A 25522-nucleotide genomic window follows, 5' to 3' on the forward strand; every position below is an offset into this window, starting at 1 on the left:
TACATGTTGCGGAGGTTCTGAAAAGTCCATTCTTCACGAGCAGGACCACCAATCTTTTCCTCGTTGGAAAGGATGTCATTAAAATCCCCCATTAACATCCAAGGCCCGTCTCGTGTTACCCCAATTCGTTCAATGCATTCCCAAAGCTCATGACGGTGTTTTTGAATAGGATGACCATAGATACACGATAAGTAGAAATCCATTCCATTAAAACTGACCAGAAGATCAACAAGCCTTACATCTTCATAAATACGACTAACTGACACATCTTGCTTCCATATGATAGCTAATCCTCCACTTCTACCAAGGGGAGGGACACAAAACACATTCTGATAACCTAATGACACGGCGACATCACGAACAACATCGGTAACATTCATAGTTTCAATAAGAAAAAACAAATCAGGACTGAACTTGCGACACAATTCTTTCAAACGAGGCTCCGACAGTGAGCCACACAACCCCTGTATGTTCCAGGAGCATATCTTCATATTGGGAACAATGAGGGTACCGGGCCCCCGCGCCTCTGTCTATTTCATCTGATCCTGGGTTTGAGCTTTGAGAAGGCTCACCACAGTCTCGTTTCTTGATCGGGCACACGTCCACCAGATCAAGAGCAGTCGGAGAAGAATGATCATCTCCTATCGTTAGACGCTTCCTCTTGTTAACGCCTACATCATCACCAAACATCTCCTGATATTCATCTTCTCTGACTTTCCCCCTTGCCATCGAAGTGCTCTCAGACGCATATCCTCCAGAGTTGCCGCTTCAGTGATATTGGAGATAAGAGGATCCACCACATCAGTAGAAAGAGGTGTTGTTGAGGGAATTGTGTTAAGTACTGTGGTGTTAGGAGGTGATGGGTTTGTAGAATTGTCCATCGCAAGACCTTGATCTGGATCATTCCCTCCATTATCATCACCATCACCATCGGAATCTGAGAAATCGCCATCTTCCAGGCGAAGAGGACAATCCTTTTTGTCGTGAGAGAGCAAACCACAACGTTTGCAGAAATTGCGGAGTCTCTCAAATTTGAAACGGAGGATGGTATTGATTCCATTCTCAAATTGAAAAATCCTCTGAAATCGCAGGGGAATATCAGAGTTCCACAGCACCCGAACACGAACAAAGTCAACACGCGTCGAATTTTCATCAAAATCGACACCAATAACTTGACCATACAAGTCGCCAATGAAGGTTATCGTCTGACGGGACAAGAACTGGATTGGTATACCACGGATCTGCATCCAGAATGGTAACATTTTACGAGAGGTCTCGGTTAAGTTTGGCATCCAACGATGAACTGTCACCATCCAATCGGCAAAGGACCATGGAGTACGTTGTAGCACCAGATTCATCATGTCTTCAGATCGGAAGAGAAATTGGAGTTGATTGTGTCCAATAATCCGACCAGAAGTTGCATCTTCAAGTCCCCAAACCCGAGGGAGTGCGGAAATCATTGCTCTTAGATTTTGCTTTTTGGGATTGAGAGGCACGACCACGAGAGAGAACTGGTTCGTTGTGGAGGCTTGATTGAGCAGCGTCGTAGGGAAGAGCACTGGTTCGTCATCAATTCCGAGATTAATATTCTGCATTCTCTGTCTAAGATTATCACCCATTGGAAATTTGGAGTGAATCTGAGAAGAAAACTGTAAAAGAACAGAGAATATATAAGATTTGCGCCATGGCGGTTTTCGAGATTCAAAACTCCGAACTCCCTGTTTGGATGAGAAACCGCAAGAGAACGTGGCTTGCAGATCGAAAAATCTGGAAGACGTGCACCACGGAGTGAAACCGGCACATGGATAACCCATTATCGTGGAGATCGTGGCCGGAAAAAGCCCCACAGAGGGGGAAATATGACCGTTATTGGAAATCGCTTTACGAGTCGCTTTTTTTCGCTTCATTTTTTCGTTATGTCAATTTCCCTTTGTCGCCACTTGTAACCTATGAGTTATGGACCTTAAAAAGTTAACAGTTAAAACCATAGTGTCATGGATCAGAGACCGTAACAAAGTAAACTAGTCTCATTCCAATTTGTGGTGGGACTTCAACCCAAAACATGATCATGATCACGTTTCCTTGCAAGGACAACCTAAGATCAACCGATAGAGCTACTCTTGTTCTTATATTTGATTAAAAGTATTACAAGAAATAACTTGCATTTGATCAAACTTAATTTTGTAAAAGAAAATAAGAGACAAATAAATAAATAAATAAAAGTGTCAGTTTGTATGAGGTGGACGCAGAAGTGGTAAAAAAAGAAGAAAATAACTAAAACTCACTTCACATTCATTCCAAGCAAATGGATTGAAGGTGTATTGGTTTATGGTCGGTTTGCGCCCATGATTTGGGAGCATACCAAACTGGTTTGATTAAACCAGTAGTTATGAGAAATTGGTTCTTATAACTTCCCTATATGCAGAGAGAATTTTGTGTCTGTTTACAACAGTTTGTGACTGTTGGTAAACAACGAAATTACAGAGGAGAGAGAAAACGTTTTAGAGAGAGAAAGCTTCCGCATAAAAATCTTACATTGGTAGCAGAGCATTAGGATTCGGTTCTGGAATGAACACGTTCATAGTAATCATGAATTAAAACGGTTATGTGTCAATCATACTTGTTCATGATGAATTGGAGAAAATGGTTAATGCTTAAATGATTGAAAATGGTGAATTCGTGAATAAATAATGAAATGGATTGAAACTTTGCATATATATTCTTCATATAGGCTTGAATGATTCTGGAAAATATCACTTTGAGAACCGCAATAGTTTACATGAATTTCGAAAATTAGTGAGAAAAACCAAAACTATTGTTTCGTCCATATCTCTCTATCTATAATTCGGAATTACGTGATTTTAGTTTCCGTGCATAGATATTGAAATTATCTTTCGACTGATATATAGAACGCATGATTTGGTTACGTATTTAGGGAGATATAAGGGTTGAAAGTTTCGAAATTATTTTTTGCTGTTTAACAATCTCTTTGAAGAAGATGATGAACAATACCCGCAAAAAAAAAAATTTGACAATTTTTTTTTATTTTTTTCTATTTTTTTTTTTGGATCAATTTTTTTTATACATATTTTATTTGTTAATTTCTGTATAAAATACTTTGATCAAGTGGGAGTTCTGATTAGTTTAGAACTTAAAATTTTGTATGGAACAAATTAATTTAGTATAACAAAGTTTTGATATGGGTGATGATTGGGAACATAGTGAACTCTCGATCTCATATCAAAATTGAGTTATTTTCTATTAGTTTGTGTTCATGGCAAAATTATATGTTATATGTTAAGAGTATGCAAAGAAATAATGTCTCTAAGATGTTCAAAGGTATGTCGTCTGCTTGTAAGAACATCATTGCTGAGCTCAACCGAGGAGACAAATTGGATGGTGACAATTACGATATTTGGTATCGGAAAGTCCAGTATGTCCTCGAGGAGCAAGAGGTTAAGGAGACTCTTTTCCATCACATGGAAGAGCCTGAGCAGGGTACTACGGCTCAACATGAGAAAGATCAGCAGACATATGTTGTCTGGAAAAGAAAGAATAGCATCGCTCGTATCACATTGTTGAGTTGTATGCAAGATGATCTCATGTGTGAGTTTGAAGAGTACGAAACTGCAAAAGGCATGTGGGAGGCCTTGAAAGATAAGTTTGGTGCCACATCGGCAACCAAACTTAGGAGACTTAATCAAAGGTTTAATGATTATAAGAAGCGCCCAAATCAATCGATGAGGCAGCATCTTAGAGTCATGTCAAACATGATTAGAGAGCTCAAAAATGCTGGTCAGATTATGTCTAATGAACAGTAAGTCCAAGCGGTTCTCCGCTCGTTGCCTGAAAGTTGGGACCATATGAAGGTTTAGATGACGCACAATGAAAATGTGAAAACATTTGAAGATATATCACGTCATCTTGAGTTAGAGGATGAACGCTTAGAGGCTTCTAAATCCTTTAGCGAGGCCAAATTTACGAATTCAAACTCAGGTTTGAAACGCAAGAAATGTAACATGGGACACAAGGCACCCTACCAGTCTGAACTTAAGAGACAAAAGAAAGATGCCAAGCGTGGCAAGCGTGGAGGCAAGAAGGATAAGACCAAAATGAAGTGCTACAACTGTAGCTCATTGGGTCACTTTGCTCGTGAATGCACTGAGGCAAAGAAGGTATTATCCTTAAACTCTACTTGCAAATATGCTTATGTTTCTAGTTGTGTAATGCTTACAGAATCTCATCCTTCGTGGATTGTAGACTCAGGAGCAACAGACCACGTAGCTAGAAGTCGAGAAGCATTTGTAGAGTACCGACGGGTGCCTAAAGGTACAAGATGGTTGTATGTGGGAAACAACTCCAAAGTTGCTGTTCAGGGTATCGGCACTTGCCAGCTACACATGCGTGGCGGAAAAACTCTCATATTACATGATGTCTTGTATGCTCCTGAAATCCGTCGGGACTTAGTCTCTGGCTCTACTTAAGTTAGGATTTGGTTTGAACTTCCATGACATGTGTTTGCACATTTCTCTAGGGTCTGTGTTCTTTGGTTCTGGTTACGCTTGTGATGGTTTTATTGTACTTGATTGTACTACAAATGTTACTACTAGAAGTAATGTTGATAATTGTTTTTCATATGTCACAAGTTCTGAAAATGTTGAAATGAATGTGTGGCATTCTAGACTTGGTCACATTGGAGTCAATCGAATGAATAGATTGGCTAGAGAAGGTCTTCTAGGTTCACTAGCCTGAATTGATCTTGACACATGTGAACCATGTTTGGCTGGAAAAGCAATAAGAAAACCATTTGGAAAAGCGACTAGAGCTGAATTTCCATTGCAATTAGTTCATTCAGACATATGTGGTCCGATGAATGTGAGGGCGAGGCATGGAGCTTCATATTTCATCACTTTTATAGATGATTTCACTCGATTCGGGTATGTGTTCCTAATTTCACATAAGTCAGAAGCACTAGAGTGCTTTAGACGATATATCATTTTGGTCGAGAATCAGTTGGAAAGGACGATCAAGTGTTTAAGAACGGATCGAGGTCGTGAATATCTATCTGAACAGTTCAAAAGACTGTGTGATGAAAAGGGTATTGTCAGACAATTGACTACCCCTTATACACCACAACAAAATGGTGTAGCGGAAAGAAGAAACCGAACTCTTCTTGAAATGGTTAGGTCTATGATGGCGCAGGCTAACCTTCCAATTTCATATTGGGGGGATGCATTACTGACTGCTGCCTATATACTTAACCTTGTGCCCTCCAAATCTGTTACTACTACTCCTTATGAATTATGGACGGGAAGAAAACCCGACCTAATGCATCTGAGACCTTGGGGGTCTGCAGCATTTGTTCGCGATATTTTTCATCCTCATGGAAAATTGGGTCCTAGAGGAAAGAAGTGTATCTTCATAAGATACTCTGAGCATTCTAAAGGTTATGTCCTTATCGGCGAACAATCAGATGGAAGTGTAACAGAAATCGAATCACGAGATGTGACGTTCTTGGAAAATGATTTTCCTAGAAGGGGAGAGGTTGATAAAGGGCTTCATCTCGAAGAGATAGTAGAGACAACTAGTGTTCCTTCTACTAACCAATTCATGGAAGTTGATGAAAGTTCACATGAACTATCACAACTTAGTAGGAGAGAGACATTGGTTGGTGATTCCTCTATGGAGGAAGCACAAGAGTCTGAGCTACGTAGAAGTAACCGTGGAAAAGTTCCTAGACGTCGTTTTGAGATTGAAGGGGAAGCTTTTATGGTTGCTCTACATGATAATCAAGAGCCTAGATCAGTTCAAGAGGCTCTCTCTTGCCCAAACTCAGTTGAATGGAATAGTGCAATAGGAGAAGAATTAGAATCTATGAAAGTTAACCATATCTGGGACTTGGTTGATCTTCCGCCTGAACGTCGAGCAATCGGAAACAAATGGGTTTTCAAGATCAAACGTAAGGCGGATGGATCCATAGATAGGTACAAGGCTCGCTTAGTAGCGAAAGGATATAACCAACAGGAGGGTATAGATTATGAGGAAACGTTTTCACCTGTGGTGAGGTTTGCCTCAATTTGCCTTATTCTAGCTATAGTTGCCGGACTAGACTTAGAATTGCATCAGATGGACGTTAAGACTGCGTTTCTTAACGGGGAACTAGAAGAAATATTTACATGCAACAACCTGCTGGGTTTGTTGTAAAAGGCCAGGAGCACAAAGTTTGTAAGCTCAGACGTTCAATATATGGCCTAAAACAATCTTCTAGGCAATGGTATCTTCGTTTTCATCAAGCTATAACATCTTATGAGTTTACGATGATTAGTGAAGACCATTGTGTCTACGTCAAGAGTACTGGACAATCCTTTGTAATTCTATCTCTTTATGTTGACGACATCTTATTAGCTGGAAATGATATGGAGTTTCTAATAACCGTTAAGCAATGGTTATCATCTCATTTCGAGATGAAGGATATGGGAGAACCTGATTACATACTTGGTGTTAAGATACACCGAGACCGTTCAAGGAAATTACTGGCTCTTTCACAAGAGTTTTACATTCTAACAATCCTTGAAAGGTTTAAGATGCTTGACTGTAATCCCATTGAAACCCCAATCGCAAAAGGTGAAGGCCTAAGCCGTAATATGTTCCCTAAGACCGATGATGAGAAAAGAGAGATGGAAGGAGTCCCATACTCTAGTGCTATAGGCAGTTTGATGTATGCCATGATGTGCACCCGGCCGGATATTTGTTATTCGGTTGGTTTGGTAAGTCGTTACCAATCAAATCCCGGGAAGAAACACTGGATGGCAGTGAAGAGGATCCTCAGATACTTGAAGGGGAAAATGGACTATTCCTTGTGTTATCAAGGAAGTGATTTTACGCTTGACGGGTTATACAGATGCCGATTGGGCTGGCGATCTGGATGAGCGTAGGTCAACTTCAGGATATGCTTTCTTACTCAGTGATGGTGCTATTACTTGGAGTAGCAAAAAGCAGTCTTGTACAGCATTATCCACGATGGAAGCTGAGTTCATTGCATGTTCAGCATCAGTTCAAGAGGCTGTATGGCTAAGGAGGTTCTTAGAGAGCTTACAAGTCACAAGAGAGGCTTCGTGTCCTGTGACTATCCATTGTGATAGTCAAGCTTGTATCGCTTACATGAAGGACTCCAAGTATCATGGAAGGACAAAACACATTGAAATTAAGAATAATTTCGTTAGAGACATTGTGGCAAAGAAAGAAGTGGTCCTTAAGTACATATCTACGCATAGGATGGTCGCTGATCCATTTACTAAGCCCATTCCTAGAGATGTGTTCCTTCGAGCGTTAGGTTTGCGTAGAGTTTGATGTATGTAATAATGGAGCTTTGTTATTTGACATTGTATTTATGTTTGATATTTAATACATATCTAAGGATATTTCAAACATTTTACAATGGTCTCTTTTAGTTTGCATACTTACATATAAATTTTGAGAAGTGTCCCCAAGTTAGAGATTGGTTCACTCACATGAACAATCGCCTTAGATTTCTTTGTGAAAGGCTAAGATGAGACGTGATGAGTTTGGCGCTAGTGGGAGCTTGCTTTATATAACTTATCAATGTCGCCTTAATAAGAAGTTAAGATGAGATATTTTTTTTCAAATATCGATCATGATTGTCCCAAAATCATGAATATTTGGCATAGCTGGATAAATACATAATCAGGCGCTAGAAAGCGAGCTGGTAGTAGCTTGATCCATATAGCGGTGCTTGGTTTATTCAAAAGGACAATACTCTTAAAAGAAGAGGTAATCGCTATAGCATGTGAGTCATACCACATGTGCTAATACGACCATATAGGAAGCAAGTGATATTTTTTTTTATAATCCCTATCTCTTGCAATGTGAATTCCTATTAACTTATTTATGGTTCCAAGGTTACCCTTGAACCTTCGGCTATGTTTTGAAGGGATGAGCTAATGTTTGCTACTTTAGTATGTTTTTCGACAGTGATGAAATAATTAGCCTTATGAAACATGCTAGGAAAGCAGTTAGTTCAGATCCGATAGACATGAGAAAGGAAGGGAAAACTGTTTGTTTTTATATTGACATATGTGTTTGCTGGCCAGCCACTATATCACTCAACTGGAGTTTGTATATAGTGAACAAATGATGTAAGAAAATGTCCAACATATGCTTTAGGGATAAGATATGTTATGGCTGATATAAAAGACAAATGAGTTTGGGAAACGGCGAGACATGCTGAAATTCAAATTTTTTTTTTCTTAGGGTTGTAGCTTGTATGTATCCCTAACAGGTGCATATTTTAGCTCCCAAGTGTAGGTGTATTCGCAAGGGTCGCACGGTTCATTTGCCATATGATTTCCAATTTACGATTCTCAAGCTTAGTCTCTAATATTTCTTCAATGCTTGTTATGCTCCCTATCATGTGCGAGTGGGAGATATTGGTTTATGGTCGGTTTGTGCCCATGATTTGGCAGCATACCAAACTGGTTTGATTAAACCAGTAGTTATGAGAAATTGGTTCTTATAACTTCCCTATATGAAGAGTTGTGACTCTTCAAATTGTATATCTTCAATATGTATATATATGAGACATTGCAGAGAGAATTTTGTGTCTGTTTACAACAGTTTGTGACTGTTGGTAAACAAAGAAATTACAGAAGAGAGAGAAAACGTTTTAGAGAGAGAAAACTTGGAGAGATCAATTAGAAAGGCATTTGAACGGTGATAAGTGGTTGATTTCCATCTGTGATCTCTTCCCCGATCTCTGCATCCGTTTTCAAATCATACCGAATCATATTTATCGCTAAACCGGACTAAGCTATGTTTTCGGTTTAAACGCTTCCGCATAAAACTCTTGATTAGATATTGACAGATTTTTTCTTCTTCGTTAAGCCGTCAGTGTTGATTATAATCGTATATGTGTCAACTTGGTTCTGTGATTGTCTATGTCATCATAAACAGCAACATTCCCAGTGCTCTCCATAGTTGATCCCTAGTGCTGGTCTTTATGGAATCACAATATATTCCGTAGGAAAGATCGACAAAGACCTAGAGAAGAGAGGGAGCCTGCCACGACTAAATTAGTCTGACATTACCATCCATGTTCCATGCTGATTGCAAAAATACACTTATTAGTATCTAATGACTACAAATCTCAGGATTTGGACATAAACTCGGTTCTATATAAACCGTATGCCTTAGAAAGATGGATTGTCGACAAAAAATATAAACCACATGCATATATAGAAGTTATATGTCTCATGTCTGTGTTTCTATTTAAAACGAAAGATCGATCTTTATGAGACAATCTCTTTTTCTAAGACATTTTATTTGGTTTACTTAGTTATAACTAAGGCCACACCGCGAAAAACAAGTGATTCTATAACGTCGAATTAAGTCAATGATCAAATGAAGCAAGAACAAAAAGTCAATATTGAAGATACAATTGAAGAAGGAAACTTCAACGAAAGCAAGTGAACATCAGAGTTTTATAACAATGAACCCAAGAAATCGATTTTGTATAGTTGGTCTGCAGAAATCGATTTAACCGACATATATTGGTTCAACGTGTGAGTCATTATAGTTTTCTGTTTTTGTTTTTTGTAATACTAATTCTCAATAATTTCGATCGTTTCTCGAATATCTGCTAACTGTTAGATTGATCAGTAACAAGGCTATAGACTTTTGAGCGTCTCAAAATTGAATTGTCAGGCTCGTATACAATTGGAGACAATCTATATAAACATTCCCAGCGTTACAGTTTACAAAGCCATTTTAAACCAACAAAAAGAAAAATGTTTCAGAGTCACAGCTATACAAAGCAACATAAGCATCAAATCTTTGTGCCAGCAAAGAGAATTCTAGCTTTTAATATTAGTTTAAGAATTTTCTATTTTTAAATGTAAATAATTCAAAACATATGATTCATGGCAGAATAAAAATTGCGACGTATAGTTGCTGCCTGCCGAGACATGAATGATAGGTGAAAACAATATACTATATAGTCTATAGTATATTTATGCTACAACAGTTGAAATAAATATATAAATATATATATATATATGTAAACAAAATACCATGCATGATGGGTTGGTGGTTTTATTATAATACAGTTCATATTAAAATGAAGACAACAACACACTCTACAACATATCATCACATAGATTTAGAGCTTAACATTCTCCACAATTTTACTCACATATACATATACAATAACAAATTCTAATATTAAATAATTTATGGTGGTACAATGGTAAATGGCTCGACTTCACAATAGAGTTAGGAAGTACAGATAGGGAATTAACATTCGAGTATTTTTCATAGTTTGCAACAATATAATATTCGATATTCTATAGATTTTGAATATTAATCTACTTGTTCCTGGGAACTATTTTTTTACCGAAACTTTATTTAAAAATGTGGGTGACCAAAATAAAGAAATAAAGAAAACCGCATACAAAAGGGGTTGTAACATATGATTAAGTTGATTTGAAGTTTTGAACTATATGAGAAAGAGATAATGTGTGTCCTTCTTGTTGTACGAGAAAAAAAACAAAGATTGAAGAGTATTCCCTCTTAGGCTTTTGAGATTTAAAAACTTTGAGGAAAAGGCTACAATGATTGAAGAGTATTTGGTATTTACAGATAGTACTATTGATATAATAAATCATGAAATTATTATAACTATAATGTAGTCTTTACTAAGCAAGTTGTTATAGTTGCTAGATAATTATGCGGTAGCCCAAGAATTTTTAAGTTCCATTTTTGCCCCTACGATTTAATGATTTCTCTAACTCTGTAGTCTGTACCCTATCAAATAAATTCGAAGCCCATCAAATAGGTAATAAACGATATTCCCCACAAAATAATGGAATGCATTATATATAAATACAAACAAAAATAATAAAATCTCTTGCAGAATCATGAAAGCATGGGTTCATAATTATTATTCCATTAACGTATAGTTGAAAGACACTCTAAAAATTTCAAATTTAAATTTTTTGCATGCCTTAATAAGCTCGCAATGATTCCAACTATTCCTACTTTTCTGGTTTCATTTTGTTTCTCACTATATTTTCTCCTAACAATTAATTCAATTCGATTTTTTCTGTATTTGTTGTATATAGAAAATAAATTTAATTTGACCAAAATTTTCCAATTTATTTCTACATCATTATTCATGAGTAAGACTTTTATTTTTAGTTTCAAATAAGAAACAAAATAAATTAACAGTTTGAACATATATTAGTCCAAACGTGGTCTGCTTAAGGAAATCTGAATATTCCTATATTGTATGTAAATCATCCAAATAATTAAATCTTCGACATCAATAATTATTAATACAATAATAATTAGAAACGCGTTTCATAAAAAGAAAAAAAAACCTAACTCTGTTTTGTGTTCCAAAGTCGTAACCTTTACCTGCTCCATTATCCATGGACAACACAACACACACACACACTCTCTCTCTATCTCTCTCGTTTTATATCATCCACTTCCGTACCTGTCGCCTTCAATTTAATCGCATTTAGTCTTACGCGTTTCGCGTCCGACATTGCGTCGGTGAAACTCTTCTTTGACTCAAAAGTCTCAACTGAAAAAAAACAAAAAGCTTCCATCTTTATCGTCTAAAATCGAAAAAACTGACCTTCACTCCGACGAATCTAATCTCCGGCAGATTTTTCACCGGGAAATGCAGATTCTTGCAGAGAGGTTTTTACTCTATACTCAAGCAAACGTTTTCGTGGAAACTTTAATTCTACTTTTTAATCAGTTGTTTTTTGCGAAATGTTCGGTGAAGAAAAGCTAAGACTTTTCCTGATTTTTTGCTCTTTTCCGATCTCTTTCCCTTTTTAACGTTCTCCGTGATAGTTCGCCTCTCTTTTTGCCTTTTTTCTTTCTTTCTCTCAGTTCTTAATTCTTGTGGTGTCGGTAGCGCAATTGCTACGTTTGCGTTTGTAAACGCTACTGGAAGTTAACTTCTTTATGATTTTTGATTCGAGGGTCCAAAGTTGGTGTCATTAATGCTTCTGATTCGACGAAATTTATTTGCTCTTAATTCTCTAGATTTTTTCTTTTATTTCCCAAGATTTTTGTTTTTTTTTTCCTTCATAATCTCTTTCAAACTCCAAGTCTTTTTGTAAGAACACAAAAATTCAGCAAAGGGTCTCTTTTCGATTCCCAAGCTTTCTCCTCTAAATAACTTATTGGTTTGTCTTGTGTACTTAAAACTATTCATTGGTTCTTCTTGGACTTGCTTAAGAAAGTTTATTTGTTTAACTTTGTTAACTTAATTGTTTGATGTTTCAGGCGTTGAAAAAATGAATCGGAACCGAAGAAGAAACGTTAATCAGCCTCACGGCGTTGGGAGACAGATTCCAGGATGTTTGGGTCGGATGGTTAATCTATTCGATTTTGGAACAGTTGGTAATGGAAAGAAATTGCTCACTGATAAACCCTACTTTGATGATGGTTAGGTTTCCTCTGTCGCTTAACCTTTTGGGGTTTTAAAGTTTTAGTCTTTAAGGCATGATGTTGAAATTGATGATGATGATGATACAGGGTCTATCAAGAGGAATCAATTTGATCAAATAGAGGATAACGTTGTGAGTTTCTTATACCTGTGAAGACAATTGCTTTCTCTTGATTGTTTTTGTTTTATCTAATAAGAACTTGTTCATCTCTTATGTTGATTGTGTGAGTGCAGGCTTTGAGGAATGATTGTACCTTTGGAGTCAATGGAACACCGATGAAGAAGCTTCTTGAAGAGGAAATGTCGAAAGAAATTGAATTTAAGCTCGGTTCGACGAATTTGGTTGCAAAGCTAATGGGTCTTGATTCCTTTCCTCAGACACCACAACCTAATGGAATTGCTCAGAGGAGTAACAGCTCAAAGTCTCGGCTAAAGAGATCTTTAAGCCAGGGGGAATATAAAGATGTCTATGAGATTTGGCAGAAACCTGGGGAAGATTTAAGCAAGAAGAAGATGGACTTGGTCCGTGAAAAGTTCTTGGAGGCCAAACGTTTGGTTACAGACGATAAACTTCGACATTCCAAGGAGTTTCAAGAAGCTATGGAGTATTTGAGTTCCAACAAGGAGTTGTTCCTCGAGTTTTTGCAGGAGTCGAATAACTTCTTCTCTCACCATCTCCAAAGTTTCAAGTCCAAAGCACCACCAACCCCAGAGAAGTCAAAGCGGATCACTATATTGAAGCCTTCAAAGTTCATTGATGATGCAAAGTTAGGAAATGAAGCAGCCATTGATTCTTTGGGAGACTGTATGAAGAGTGAAAATGGTCTTCATTTGTTCAATTGGCCTGTTGAAGAAGAACATCCGACAAAGCAATCAACTCGAATAGTTGTTCTGAAACCTAGTAGCCATGTCACAAGGGCTTCATCATGTCCAACATCTCCAAGAGGTTTACCTGTGGATGAGTCAAATGATGTGGCTAGGAGGGTGAATAGACAGATGCTTAGAGAAGAAGCTTTACATTCTTCTCTCTTCTCCAACGACGATAGTTCTCTTAACCGATTTGAAGATGACTATCCAGAATCTGAAATCATGTCACCTGTTTCTCGGCATTCATGGGATTATATCAACAAGTACGAGAGCCCTTTTTCTTCTTCTTCACCCTTTAGCAGAGCCTCGGGTTCTCCAGAGTCGTCATCAGTCTGCAGAGAGGCCAAGAAACGGCTTTCTGAAAGATGGGCATTGATGGCAACTTCCAGTGAGAATCTGCAGGAGGCCAAAGTTGTAGAGAAGAAAGGCGCTAATAGTACTTTAGGTGAAATGCTTGCACTTTCAGATCTTAGAAATGAAGAAGAAGAAGAAGAAGCAAACGATGGTAATGAACAACTGGATCCTAGAGTGTCTGCATCTTGCTTAGCTGGTAATGAACAAAGCAGGTTCAAGCCTCTTAAAAGCCTTACGAGGTCAAAATCTCTCCCTGAATCATCGACAAGTGTTGGTCACAAGGCCCTTCATGGCAAAACCAAAGCTCCTGAGGAGTTGACAAAGTCAAAGAGCTTGAAATGGTCTCTGAAAGGTAAAGTCTCAAACTTTCTGTTCTCAAGAAACAAGAAAGCCAGTAAGGATGAGGAATCCCAAGTAGTAAACTCTGAAATCCTGGATTCTCGTTCTAATGGTGAATTTGATGCATCCTTCTCTGCCAGAAGCATGAATTCTCAGGAGGTATTGTAATCATATATAACACATTTGCTGATTTTAATCCATTCATATGTTGGATTGTATTTACGAACAAAGATATATTTTTTTTCCTTATGTTGTGTCTCAACAGGGAGGCTTATCAATTGCAAAGTCGACAACTTTTGGAAACTCTAGCGAGTGGCGTGATGAGCCGAGTCCAATATCGGTCTTGGAAACTTCTTTTGATGAGGATGATGGAATCTTTTTTAATTCCTCTGTTTTGAATAGATCATCTGCTTCTCTTGGTAAGCTTTTTCATCTAAAAAGCTTCACTCTTTTTCCTTATCTCGTTTCATATGGATTCCTTATTAAACCGGAACATCTTGGAAAAACAGAACCGGAGATGATGTCCATGAGATCCAACTTACTAGGCAAATCGCCTCCGATAGGCTCCATTGGTCGGAACTTTTCATTCGAAGACTCAACAGTAGCTCGGTGCTACTCATCAAAACGCTCTCCTACTTTCACAAGAGACGAGGAAGAAGACTTGCGTCTCCTCATCAACACACTCTTATCAGCAGCTGATCTTGATGAAGAGTCAGAGTCATCGTCATCGTCAATCTTGGACAGTCTTTTGTCTAAATGGTATTCCGTAGAAAGCCCATTAGACCCATCTCTGAGAGACAGCTACGCAAACTCACATCAAAGACTAGGATCAAACGTGAAGAAGCTTGTGTTTGACCTCGTGAACTCACTGCTCTTGGAGCTAACACCTAGCTATCTCGGACCACGTAGTAGTCCCATGGCTCTCTCTGGTAAGACATTGCGGGTTTATATAGTAAACCGGATGCAAGAATGTTTAACCGGTAAAGGAAGAGTGGAGGATCGGTGGTGGGATGAAGATGGAGACTTGAGCAGTTTAGCAGTGAATAAAGTGGTGAGGATTGAAGTTGCAGGGATTGGTTCACCGGAGAGTTTGGGATTTGAAAAGGATTCCATGGGAGAGGAATTAGAGTTAAAGTTGCTGGAGGAATTAGTGGAAGAGGTTTTGATGGATTTGTCTGAAGAACCTAAATTACTCATTCCAAGTATTTGTTAATCATATGAAATGTAAATTATATGGTCTTATCGTGTGTATAAATATATGGTGAATCTCACATTGTATTTTTCTTTGTCTGGTTTCTGTTTTGGGTGAATGAGAATGGGAAGTAGTGTTATATTATGTAGATATCGCCTCTATATTTATACTAACTTCTCAAGATTGTTGCAATTTCAATTTTGATTTATTGCGTTTGGGTTATAAATAGGTATTTCTCTACCACTTCCTGGACGGTTTTTGTCTTTGTTACTTGCATCACTCTACTAAAATGGACCAATGTGTGAACAAATTTGAGTTTAAAAAAATAAAAGCATGTCTTTAATAAAGCTTGTAGATTATCATTCTGATCAATCATCAAACTTAATCAATAGAAGAATGTAAATGGAAACAACAATGCTTCTTCACATAATCTATCTTTCTCCGAATTAAGAGCAACAAAGTGGATAAGAAAGAAAATAACAAATTTCCTCTTATATAAACTCAAAAACCCTCTAAAAGAGTCAGATTTTTGCCTTCTCCTTGCCAGCTCAGTACGAAGTCAAATCTTTAGTTGACTTTCCATGTATCTTATAAATCGACGGTTAAATCGTTACTTGTGTTTGGTTATTAATACTTATCTTAGGCTTGTTATTTATAAAGGTTTTGGATCGATGTGAAACTAATATTATATTTAATTTAGTTTAACGATAATTGAGTGTTGTTCCGGTAATAAGGGATAAATCGGTGTTTATAAAGAGGGAGCTCAGAGATTTTTGTTAGGTAAAACTTATAGATCGCTTGCTTTAGAAACGATATTGATTAATGGTTTCAGATCGAAGTCATGATAAAACTTGATATCTGAAATTGTCGAACTGGCTTTATCTATTCTTTCAGAACCTTTACAATGATTTTCATATCTTTACACTAATGAAAATATTCTGCTATTTATAATGGCAATAAAGATGATAGATTAAGTAACAGATCAGGATAAGGCGTACGATCATATAGAGTGTGGGTAGAGTGTGTGTAGAGTGTTGAGAAAATGAGTATTGTGTATTGCATTATAAGAGAATAAGTACAACATATATATACAAGAGTAGATACGTGAGGAAGAGAAGAACCCTAGTAATACACGAGATTCTCTAAATATAGACAAGATATTCAAGTATCCATATTTATTTCTTATACGCCCCTCAAGATGAGCGACCGTTGGAGAGCCCAATCTTGCAATTCAAATCTTCAAGTCGTGGACGCAGTGGACGCAGTAGTAACTTAGTGAGTACATCAGCCAGTTGGTCTTTAGATGAGACATGAGCTACTTTAAGAAAGCGCGATTGGACCATTTGCCGAACAAAGTGATAGTCTGATGTCGTGTCAACTGCGTGAATGAACAAGTTTTACCCTTAACAAAACAAATGAAAGCCGCAAGTGCACAGCTAATCAGTTGTAGTATTTAGGGATCGAATCCACAGGGATTTGTGTGCCTGGTATTCTTCTACGGTTTCTAACTTTATGTCTAGACTAAATTGGTTTTAAAGGTTGGTTGTTTATCACGAATTAAACTAAAACAAAAGAAAGCAAATAAATCTATCTTAAAAAGCAAGTAGAAAAATTGAATAGAAAGCAAGTAAAGCAAGTAAATATCGAACTAAGGCAATTGAAAAGCAGATCTAAATGAGCAAGTAAAAATCGATTGGTTTGTAAACTATGACTAAAAACGCTGGGCTTTTGGGAACTCTAAGGGATCATAATCGGTTTTGACACTAGGGTGGATAGATTGGGATTGACGGATATCGATATATAGGTGGTTCTAGAGCTAGAGTACGGCGGTATGACTACATCACTGTCGTGATCATAACCAACTGTTTCTCGTAACCCTGACCAGTAGGTTTCCACTCTGGCCCTGGAAGGGAGAGAACGCAAGAGCTGCACAAGACTCGTCAATACTCACGATCTCACCGCAGGTAGGTTTCCACTCCTACGGAAAAACCGCCTGATACTTAATGAAAACTTTCGCAACACTAACTATCTAGATCAGATACTAGGTGATCAACCAAGCATACATGCAATAAGAACAAGAATAAACAGAGAACAGGTCGAAATCCCAGATCTATAAACCTAGATGTCTTAATCGATTATGAGAGCCCCTTTCGGGAACCCTAAGCCCAACTTGGGATCTACTCAGACATAGCTGATGTCGACATCATCATTGGTTTTAATAAAAGTAATGAAAAACAGTAAAGAAAAGAGATGAAGAAAGCTTCTCTATTGAAGAACTCGGACTTGAACAATTTTCTACAAAAATCGCATAAAAACGGCTAAAGGAAAAGGGTTTCTGTAAAGTATGAAGGGTTCTCCCTAAAAACGACCTAAATGACAAGTATTTATAGTCTTCAATACTCCATGGTCTCTAGGGTTCCAGAATTGAGGCTGAGAATGACTTTGGGCTTCAGAAATATGGGCTTTAATTCGGAGCTTGATGGCCGCGGTCGGGAGTGACGTGACCGCGGGGATTTGGTGGTTGGCCGCGGTTAGGAGGCTTCTGACCGCGGGAAATAGGCTGTTGGCCGCGGTCGCGTGACTTGCTGGCCGTCTTCAAATGGCTCTGGGGCTAATGGAATATCTTGAGATCCAACCGTTGGAATGTCTCCAAACCAAGTGCATTTGAAATCTGATTGATTCTTCCATAAGTTGTCCAATTTTGAGGGTGATCAGACGGTGAGAAGGTCTTCGTGTCTCCATGAGAGTTCTGACGATCTGCATTTATCCAAAAGAGTCTTTTTGTTCCATATGTGCCTCTTTATCCCAGATTACGTGAAAAGTCTTTTAAAATCCGGAAACATAGAAATCCTTTGAAAACCTTTGAAAATGGAGTAAAAACACCTGAAAAGATATTAAAGTGATCCATAAAAATGGTCAAAATCCGGTGTTATCAACTCCCCTAGACTTAGTCTTTTGTTTGTCCTCAAACAAAACAAATGTTAAATCTCGGCGAGAGGTTTGAAAACACAGGAACTAAAAAAAATCTCAGAGACCAAACTTCTAGACCAATATCAATCAGTATGCATCAATCGGGAATAGCATAGAAAATTCTCACTAGCAATACAGGCATAACTAGTCCGTTAATCCGTCATGCAGAAATCTATGCACTAATATCTAACTTCCAGTCAACTAGCTCTTAACATTCATTAAAAATCTCGGAGGTTCTCATCAAAGAAAGTCTAGGCAAGGCAATCTAGGCTAGGTGTCAAAAAGGATTATTCTAGGGGTAAGGCTTAAAGTGTTTACGGGTTACCTGAAGATCTGGAGGATGCAGGATTTTATGCAAAACCGCAAGAGAGAGTGAAGCTGTAGGTATCCACAGTTTTCAGTCACTTTCTTCTTGCCATAGATTCCTGGTCTTCTTCCTCAGGTTCTCTCCTAACTCCCCCAGACTTAGATTTTTGTAAATCTTTCAAAACCATAGCTCCTTAAACGAATAGTGGTTGCTTGTTGCTCCACAAATTTCGTCAATCTAAGACTCATTAGGCTTTTTATTTTCCTCTCTCTTTTCATTCGTTTTTTTTTTGAAGAGAGGGAACACCTTTAGATATAGAGTCTTAGAGAGCACGAAATTACCAGTTAATATCTGTCTTGTAAAGCTTTATGAGGTTTCTGATACTCTTTGTGAGTGACTGAAAACTGCGTCGCTCCTCTTCTCTCCGACGTTTTTGCACATATCTGCTGATATAAACTAAAGAGAGAATGCATGAGGATTGAAAACAAGGGTTTTGGGTTTAATGTATGGTACCAGATAAAGATAAACTAGTCATCTAGGACGACAAAGAGTGGTAAAAGTGAGGGTAAAAGACGTCCTAGATGTGTATGTCGATGCCTGCCTAAAATCAATGATGAGAAAATTAGATGTCAATATTAAGGTCAAATAAAATGAGCTAGTATATCCTGTCAGAAAGAATCTCCATGAATAGAAGTCCTCTGGTGGGAGTTCGTAGTGCAAGTACTCTAGCTACCGCCTAGTCTAGTGCTAACCACAAATGAGCTATCATGCATAGTGTAGAAGTGTGCAGGTCTAAATCATAATAGTTTTGCGTCAAACATTCCTGAAAAATACTTAATGTCGAATAGGTTACATATTAAAATTTAAAAAGTGCTTGAAATTTAAAAGCAAAAGCAAGAAAATGATTAGTACGGATAAACATCCTCCCCCAGACTTAAATCACATTGTCCCCAGTGTAAAAAAGTTGGTGAGAAGATGGTGAATAAAAACAAAATAAACTAAGATAAAAGAAAAGAAAATGATGATAGAACCGTGATGGTAGTGAAGTGCTGATCAATCACTCATCCTCCGATGTGTCGTCTGCGAACTGGTGCTGCTCCTGTAGGAAGTTGACAACGCGCTCAAAGCGTTGTCCCTGTCTCTCAACTCTGCGCTCCAGATCATAATGTGTGTGCGATGATGTAGATGATGAGGTGTGGCCGGTCGAAACAGATGGCTGAAAGTGAGCACGGGCCGCAGCTGCATCGCGTTTTGCCTTGGCCACTATGTATTGGCCAATGGTGAATGGTAGACGAGGTACAGATGGCAGAAAATTATCGGGTTCCGGAGTCCATCGCGGACGTCCTCCGTTACACAATCTCGGGACTGATGGTGAAGGCAAGCTGACTCGGTGCTCCTCAGTGCCAGTGCAATACTTGTAACCAAACCTGTCTGGATCGAAAGCGGCACGAGAGATAGTGTGATCGCGAGAGAGATAAAGTAGGTCATACCAGACATCGGGAAGTGGATCATCAGATGAGAAATCGAATCCTACAGCCTGTAGTATCGCTGTAATAGCACTCCCGTAAGCTGGAGTAGCGTCCTCGCAACCATGTAAATCATGCTTCACCTTGACCATGTTCTGTGCTATGATCCAGGCAAAGCAAGCAAGTCGTGGGTCGTCCATAAACGGAATCTGAAGTGTAATGAGCTCAGTCTTCAAAACACATCCCATGTTGGCTCTAGATAAAATCGTGTGTGCTAAGAGTTTGTGCACAACCCTCACTGCTGGATGAGTAAGAAGGGCTGACTTGGATCTCCCGCTATCATAGACTCCATGACCCATCTCTCTCCACAAGTTAAAATCCGGTTCATCTTCAAGGTAAATGCCATCAGTGTATGGAAGCTTAAGGGCTTCACAAAGCTCAGAAATGGTGAGAGAGTAAGGCTGTCCACGGATAAAGAATGACAGGATGCCATCTGATGCTCTGGGGTTCCTCCTCTTCGTGTGGTGGAGTGTAATAGTTGCTAAGAACTCGCGGACTAGCTCAGGATAAGTCGGAAGGTTCAGCTCCATGTAGGGTCTCAGCTTAAGTGCATCGATGTACCAGATCACATCCTCTCTGATTCCAAGCATCTCAAGTGTATGATAATCAATGCAAGGCGTGGGTTTGATGTTCAGCTTCTTGAAACGTCTTGCATAGTCCACTCTCGGGTTTGTCTCCCTGCCAATGTATCAAATCTGTGGTGGCTCGGGAGCTGCTCGTGTTTCTCTTGAGTGCTTGAGCAATCTCATCACATAGTTTCTTCTTCTCGGTCTGGCTTGGTTCAGCATGTACTCTCCTAGAGTAGCATCATCGGGAATGTCCTCAGAGCTGTCACCAGTGCGACGGCTTCTTCGAGATCTGCTTTGTTCCATTTTTCTGAAAAACGAAATGATTCTTGGAAAAAGAGTGAATATGGATGCTGATTTTAACACATTAAGATCAGTTATACTAACATTAGCATAAAGAGATTAATTAAAACCATGAGCAAGCATAATTGACATTAAATCAAAGAAATCAAGTAGTTCATGACTAGATTCGGATTTTTGATGTTCTTAACATAGAAATCTTCTAAAAATCGGTTTTTATGAGCAATTTCCATGTAAAATCTAAAGATTACCCAATACTCATCACTAATCACACAAGACTTAATCAGATTCATCAATTTTGCTGTTCCAAATTCGATTTTTGTAAAGCATGTAGAATCCAAATTTCAAAAATCTCAATTCCTCTTAAGCTATGTGTTAAAAACGATTTTTAGATAACCTAAAAAGATAATCTATTGTTCTTAATCTATTTCCACCATTAATAAACAGAGATTTGGGTTTTTTAAGAAAACCCTAAGTTCTAAAATCAATTAAAAATGGCGAGTTTGAGGTTCATACCTAGCGGAAAAGAGAGATTTGATGGCAGAATTGAAATCAGCTTTGAAAAAGAGTGAGGTTTGAGCCAAGAACCTCTTAAAAAGCTTAAGAATTGAAAAAGTGTTCTATCTCCTAAATCTCCAAGTCTTTTGGAAGAGAAGAGAAAAAGGAGTTTTGATCCAAAAAGTGTGTTTCTTTTCTTTAAAAGACGTTTTTGTGGCAAAAACGGAAAATTCCGGGAAAGTTTTAAGTTTACGGGAACTTACCTTTCTTGTCTTGCACATAAAGAAAGTTTAAAACTTACGGAGAATCTTTACCGGTTTTACCGAGAATACTCCGGGAATCACCGGGAATCACCGGGAAACACCAGGTAACACCAGGTAACACCGGGAAACGCTAGGTAACACCGGAAAACTTCGAAAAGCGGCGGAAATCCGCGTCGTCACCTCAACGACCAACGGCCGCGGTCAGAAGACGCGCGACCGCGGTGATTGAAGGCTCGGCCGCGGTCACGTTCACGGTGCCGAGGTCGATGCTTCCTTGGCCGCGGGTCGGTTGGTCGCGACCGTGGCTCTTTCTCCTGCGGCCTTTGTTCATCTTTCTGGTCTTTGCTGGGCCGAGCAGCTAAAAACCTACCCTTTTCTTCTTGGTTTTTCTAATTTTCTGATTTTTTTTTGTGTTTTTGTTTTATAAAATACCTGAAACTAAAAAGAAAAAAAACATAAATTGTAAAAAGGAAAAGGAAACTAAAAGAAAAAGTACCTAAATGGGTTGCCTCCCATTAAGCGCTTTTGTTTTAAGTCGTTTAGCTCGACATAGGCATGAAGAATCAGGCTGAATTGAATGGCACTCCACTTGATGTGCCCTTATCATATCCGGTCGCTGGAGGTTTGAATTTTTCTCCCTGATGAGCCGTCTTCTTTCCTTTACTCATCTTTCGGACTTTAACATTGTTTAAAACCCTTTTTGTGTTTTCGATCAGCTCCTGGATTTGGTCCTCACTAGTTTCTGTTGCATCCGGTGGAATGATGATCTTGATTTTTGCCAAAGCTTTCGGCTTCTCCTTTTCTTTCTCTTTTGGCCGGTTCTGGTGGTTTCTTGGAGGAACCTCATCCTCCTATCCATCTTGTCGAGCATGATCACCTCCTCTGTGATCATTCTCTTCATTTTCTCCATGTTCGGACCCGTCTTGGTCCATATTTAAAGCTCGGTTAATATGATCTCCAGGCTGGTCTTTGTTGGCCATTCCTTGTGTTCGTCTAAGTCTTCAAAATTCTCTTTCGTGTCTGTCTATCTCGTCTAGAATTGGAATGTTTTCTACAGGTCTGCACCTGGTATTCATGCAATTCAGAGAAAAACAAAAGAAGGGAAAGATAATTCAGCAAAACTTTAAGAAAGAACTAGAGATCAGGTGTCTAGAACAGAAGTTAAAACAAGAAAAATAACAAAAGGCAGCGAAACAAATCCCCGGCAACGGCGATAAAAACTTGATGTCGTGTCAACTGCGTGAGGGAACAAATTTTACCCTTAACAAAACAAATGAAAGCCGCAAGTGCACAGCTAATCAGTTGTAGTATTTAGGGATCGAATCCAAAGGGATATGTGTGCCTGGTATTCTTCTACGGTTTCTAACTTTATGTCTAGACTAAATTGGTTTTAAAGGTTGGCTGTTTATCACGAATTAAACTAAAACAAAAGAAAGCAAATAAATCTATCCTAAAAAGCAAGTAGAAAAATCGAATAGAAAGCAAGTAAAGCAAGTAAATATCGAACAAAGGCAATTAAAAACCAGATCTAAATGAGCAAGTAAAAATCGATTGGTTTGTAAACTATGGCTAAAAACGCTGAGCTTTTGGGAACTCTAAGGGATCATAATCGGTTTTAACACTAGGGTGGATAGATTGGGATTGACGGATATCGATATATAGGTGGTTCTAGAGCTAGAGTACGGCGGTATGACTACGTCACTGTCGTGATCATAACCAACTATTTCTCGCAACCCTGACCAGTAGGTCTCCACTCTGGCCCTGGAAGGGAGAGAACGCAAGAGCTGCACAAGACTCGTCAATACTCACGATCTCGCCGCAGGTAAGTTTCCACTCCTACGGAAAAATCGCCTATTTCATTCTAGGGCTGATACTTAATGAAAACTTTTGAAACACTAACTATCTAGATCAGATACTAGGTGATCAATCAAGCATACATGCAATAAGAACAAGAATAAACAGAGAACAGGTCGAAATCCCAGATCTATAAACCTAGATGTCTTAATAGATTATGAGAGCCCCTTTCGGGAACCCTAAGCCCAACTCGGGATCTACTCAGACATGGCTGAGGTCGACATCATCATTGGTTTTAATAAAAGTAATGAAAACAGTAAAGAAAATATATGAAGAAAGCTTCTCTATTGAAGAACTCGCACTTGAACAATCTTCTACAAAAATCGCATAAAAACGGCTAAAGGAAAATTGTTTCTGTAAAGTATGAAGGTTTCTCCCTAAAAACGACCTAAATGACTAGTATTTATAGTCTTCAATACTCCATGGTCTCTAGGGTTCCGGAATTGAGGCTGAGAATGACTTTGGGCTTCAGAAATATGGGCTTTAATTCGGAGCTTGATGGCCGCGGTCGGGAGTGACGTGACCGCGGGGATTTGGTGGTTGGTCGCGGTCAGGAGGCTTCTGACCGCAGGAAATAGGCTGTTGGCCGCGGTCGCGTGACTTGCTGGCCGTCTTCGAATTGTTCGGGGGCTAATGGAATATCTTGAGATCCAACCGTTGGAATGTCTCCAAACCAAGTGTATTTGAAAGTTGGTTGATTCTTCTATAGGTTGTCCAATTTTTAGGGTGATCAGACGGTGAGAAGGTCTTCGTCTCTCCAAGAGAGTTCTGACGGTTTACATTTATCCAAAAGAGTCTTTTTGTTCCAATTTGTGCCTTTTTATCCCAGATTACCTGAAAAGTCTTTTAAAATCTGGAAACATAGAAATCCTTTGAAAAACTTATAAAATGGAGTAAAAACACCGGTAAAAGATATTAAAGTGATCCATAAAAATGGTCAAAATCCGGTGTTATCATAGTCGAGAGCCACATGCTTCATTCGTGAATGAAAAACTGGATTTACAGAGAGATAAGTGGCACCAACATTGTCACAATAAATGACAGGTTGAGATGATGGTGATATGCCTATTTCACCCATTAGATGAACAACCCAGCGAATCTCAGCTGATGTATCTGCGACGGAGTGATACTCACCTTCTGTGGAAGACCAAGCAACTGTCTGCTGTTTCTTGGATGACCCGACAATGGGGTGAGAGCCAAGGTAAACGATGTTTGCACCAGTGGAGGAGTAATCATCCCGGTTTCCAGTCCAGTCAGCATCGGAAAAGATATGAAGTGTCAAGGAGTTATTGCGGCGAAGAAAGATACCTTGATCACGAGTGCCAGAGAGATACTTTAGGACACGTTTGGCGGCCTGCAGGTGAAGATCTGTAGGGCGATGCATAAATTGGGATAATTTATTTACTGCAAAGGCCACGTCCGGTTGTGTGAAATGAAGGTATTGGAGACTGCCCACCAGCGTGCGATACTCACGTCCATCAGCAAGAGGAGAACCAGAGGTGAGCTGCAAGGTGTGATTTGATGCCATTGGTGTAGACACGGGATTTGCTTCTAACATGTTCATGCGAGCCAGGAGATCTGTAATATATTTTTGCTGGGTTAAGAGAAGACCTTGATCTGTGCGATGTGCATCAATTCCAAGGAAATAGCTGAGAGCACCCATGTCTTTTAGCGAAAAACGATTACCTAGAAGCTGTATAAATGTCTCAACAGAGGTCGGTTCATTTCCCGTACTTATGATGTCATCAATGTATATCAACACAAGCAGCAAAATCCTAGGGTAAATTAATGTGAATAGAGAGGCATCAGATTGGGAATTGGTGAAACCTGATCCTTCAAGGAAATTGCAGAGTTCCATGTACCAGGTCCGTGGTGCCTGCTTGAATCCGTAAAGGGCCTTGTGAAGCTTGCAAACATGGTGTGGTTTGGCAGGATCGACGAAGCCGGGAGGTTGCGCAACATAAACATCTTCGTCCGACTTTCCCTGTAAAAAGGCAATGTTGAT

The 25522-nt window shown here is 38.9% G+C and overlaps 2 protein-coding genes across 3 annotated transcripts; one reads left to right on the forward strand and one right to left on the reverse strand.

The window, feature by feature from the left end:
- Window positions 1-671: 671 nt before the first annotated feature.
- On the reverse strand, window positions 672-1907 carry LOC112087593. The gene has a single exon (XM_024157537.1). It carries the CDS (start codon window positions 1905-1907, stop codon window positions 672-674), a length of 1236 nt encoding a protein of 411 aa, XP_024013305.1.
- Window positions 1908-11458: 9551 nt separating this feature from the next.
- Window positions 11459-15377, forward strand: LOC18020448. Of its 2 annotated transcripts, none has more exons than XM_024157490.1 (6): window positions 11459-11721; window positions 12319-12480; window positions 12571-12614; window positions 12716-14200; window positions 14307-14460; window positions 14551-15377. In XM_024157490.1, the coding sequence occupies exons 2-6, from the start codon at window positions 12330-12332 to the stop codon at window positions 15252-15254; spliced, it is 2538 nt and encodes an 845-aa protein (XP_024013258.1). In that variant the 5' UTR covers window positions 11459-11721; window positions 12319-12329; the 3' UTR covers window positions 15255-15377. The 2 variants fall into 2 exon arrangements, with proteins under 2 accessions (XP_024013258.1, XP_006403169.1); XM_006403106.2 differs by lacking the exon at window positions 11459-11721 and adding an exon at window positions 11940-12218.
- The last annotated feature ends 10145 nt before the right edge of the window (window positions 15378-25522 follow it).

The sequence above is a fragment of the Eutrema salsugineum genome, unplaced genomic scaffold (assembly GCF_000478725.1).
Source record: "Eutrema salsugineum unplaced genomic scaffold, Eutsalg1_0 scaffold_17, whole genome shotgun sequence".
Taxonomy (NCBI): domain Eukaryota; kingdom Viridiplantae; phylum Streptophyta; class Magnoliopsida; order Brassicales; family Brassicaceae; genus Eutrema; species Eutrema salsugineum.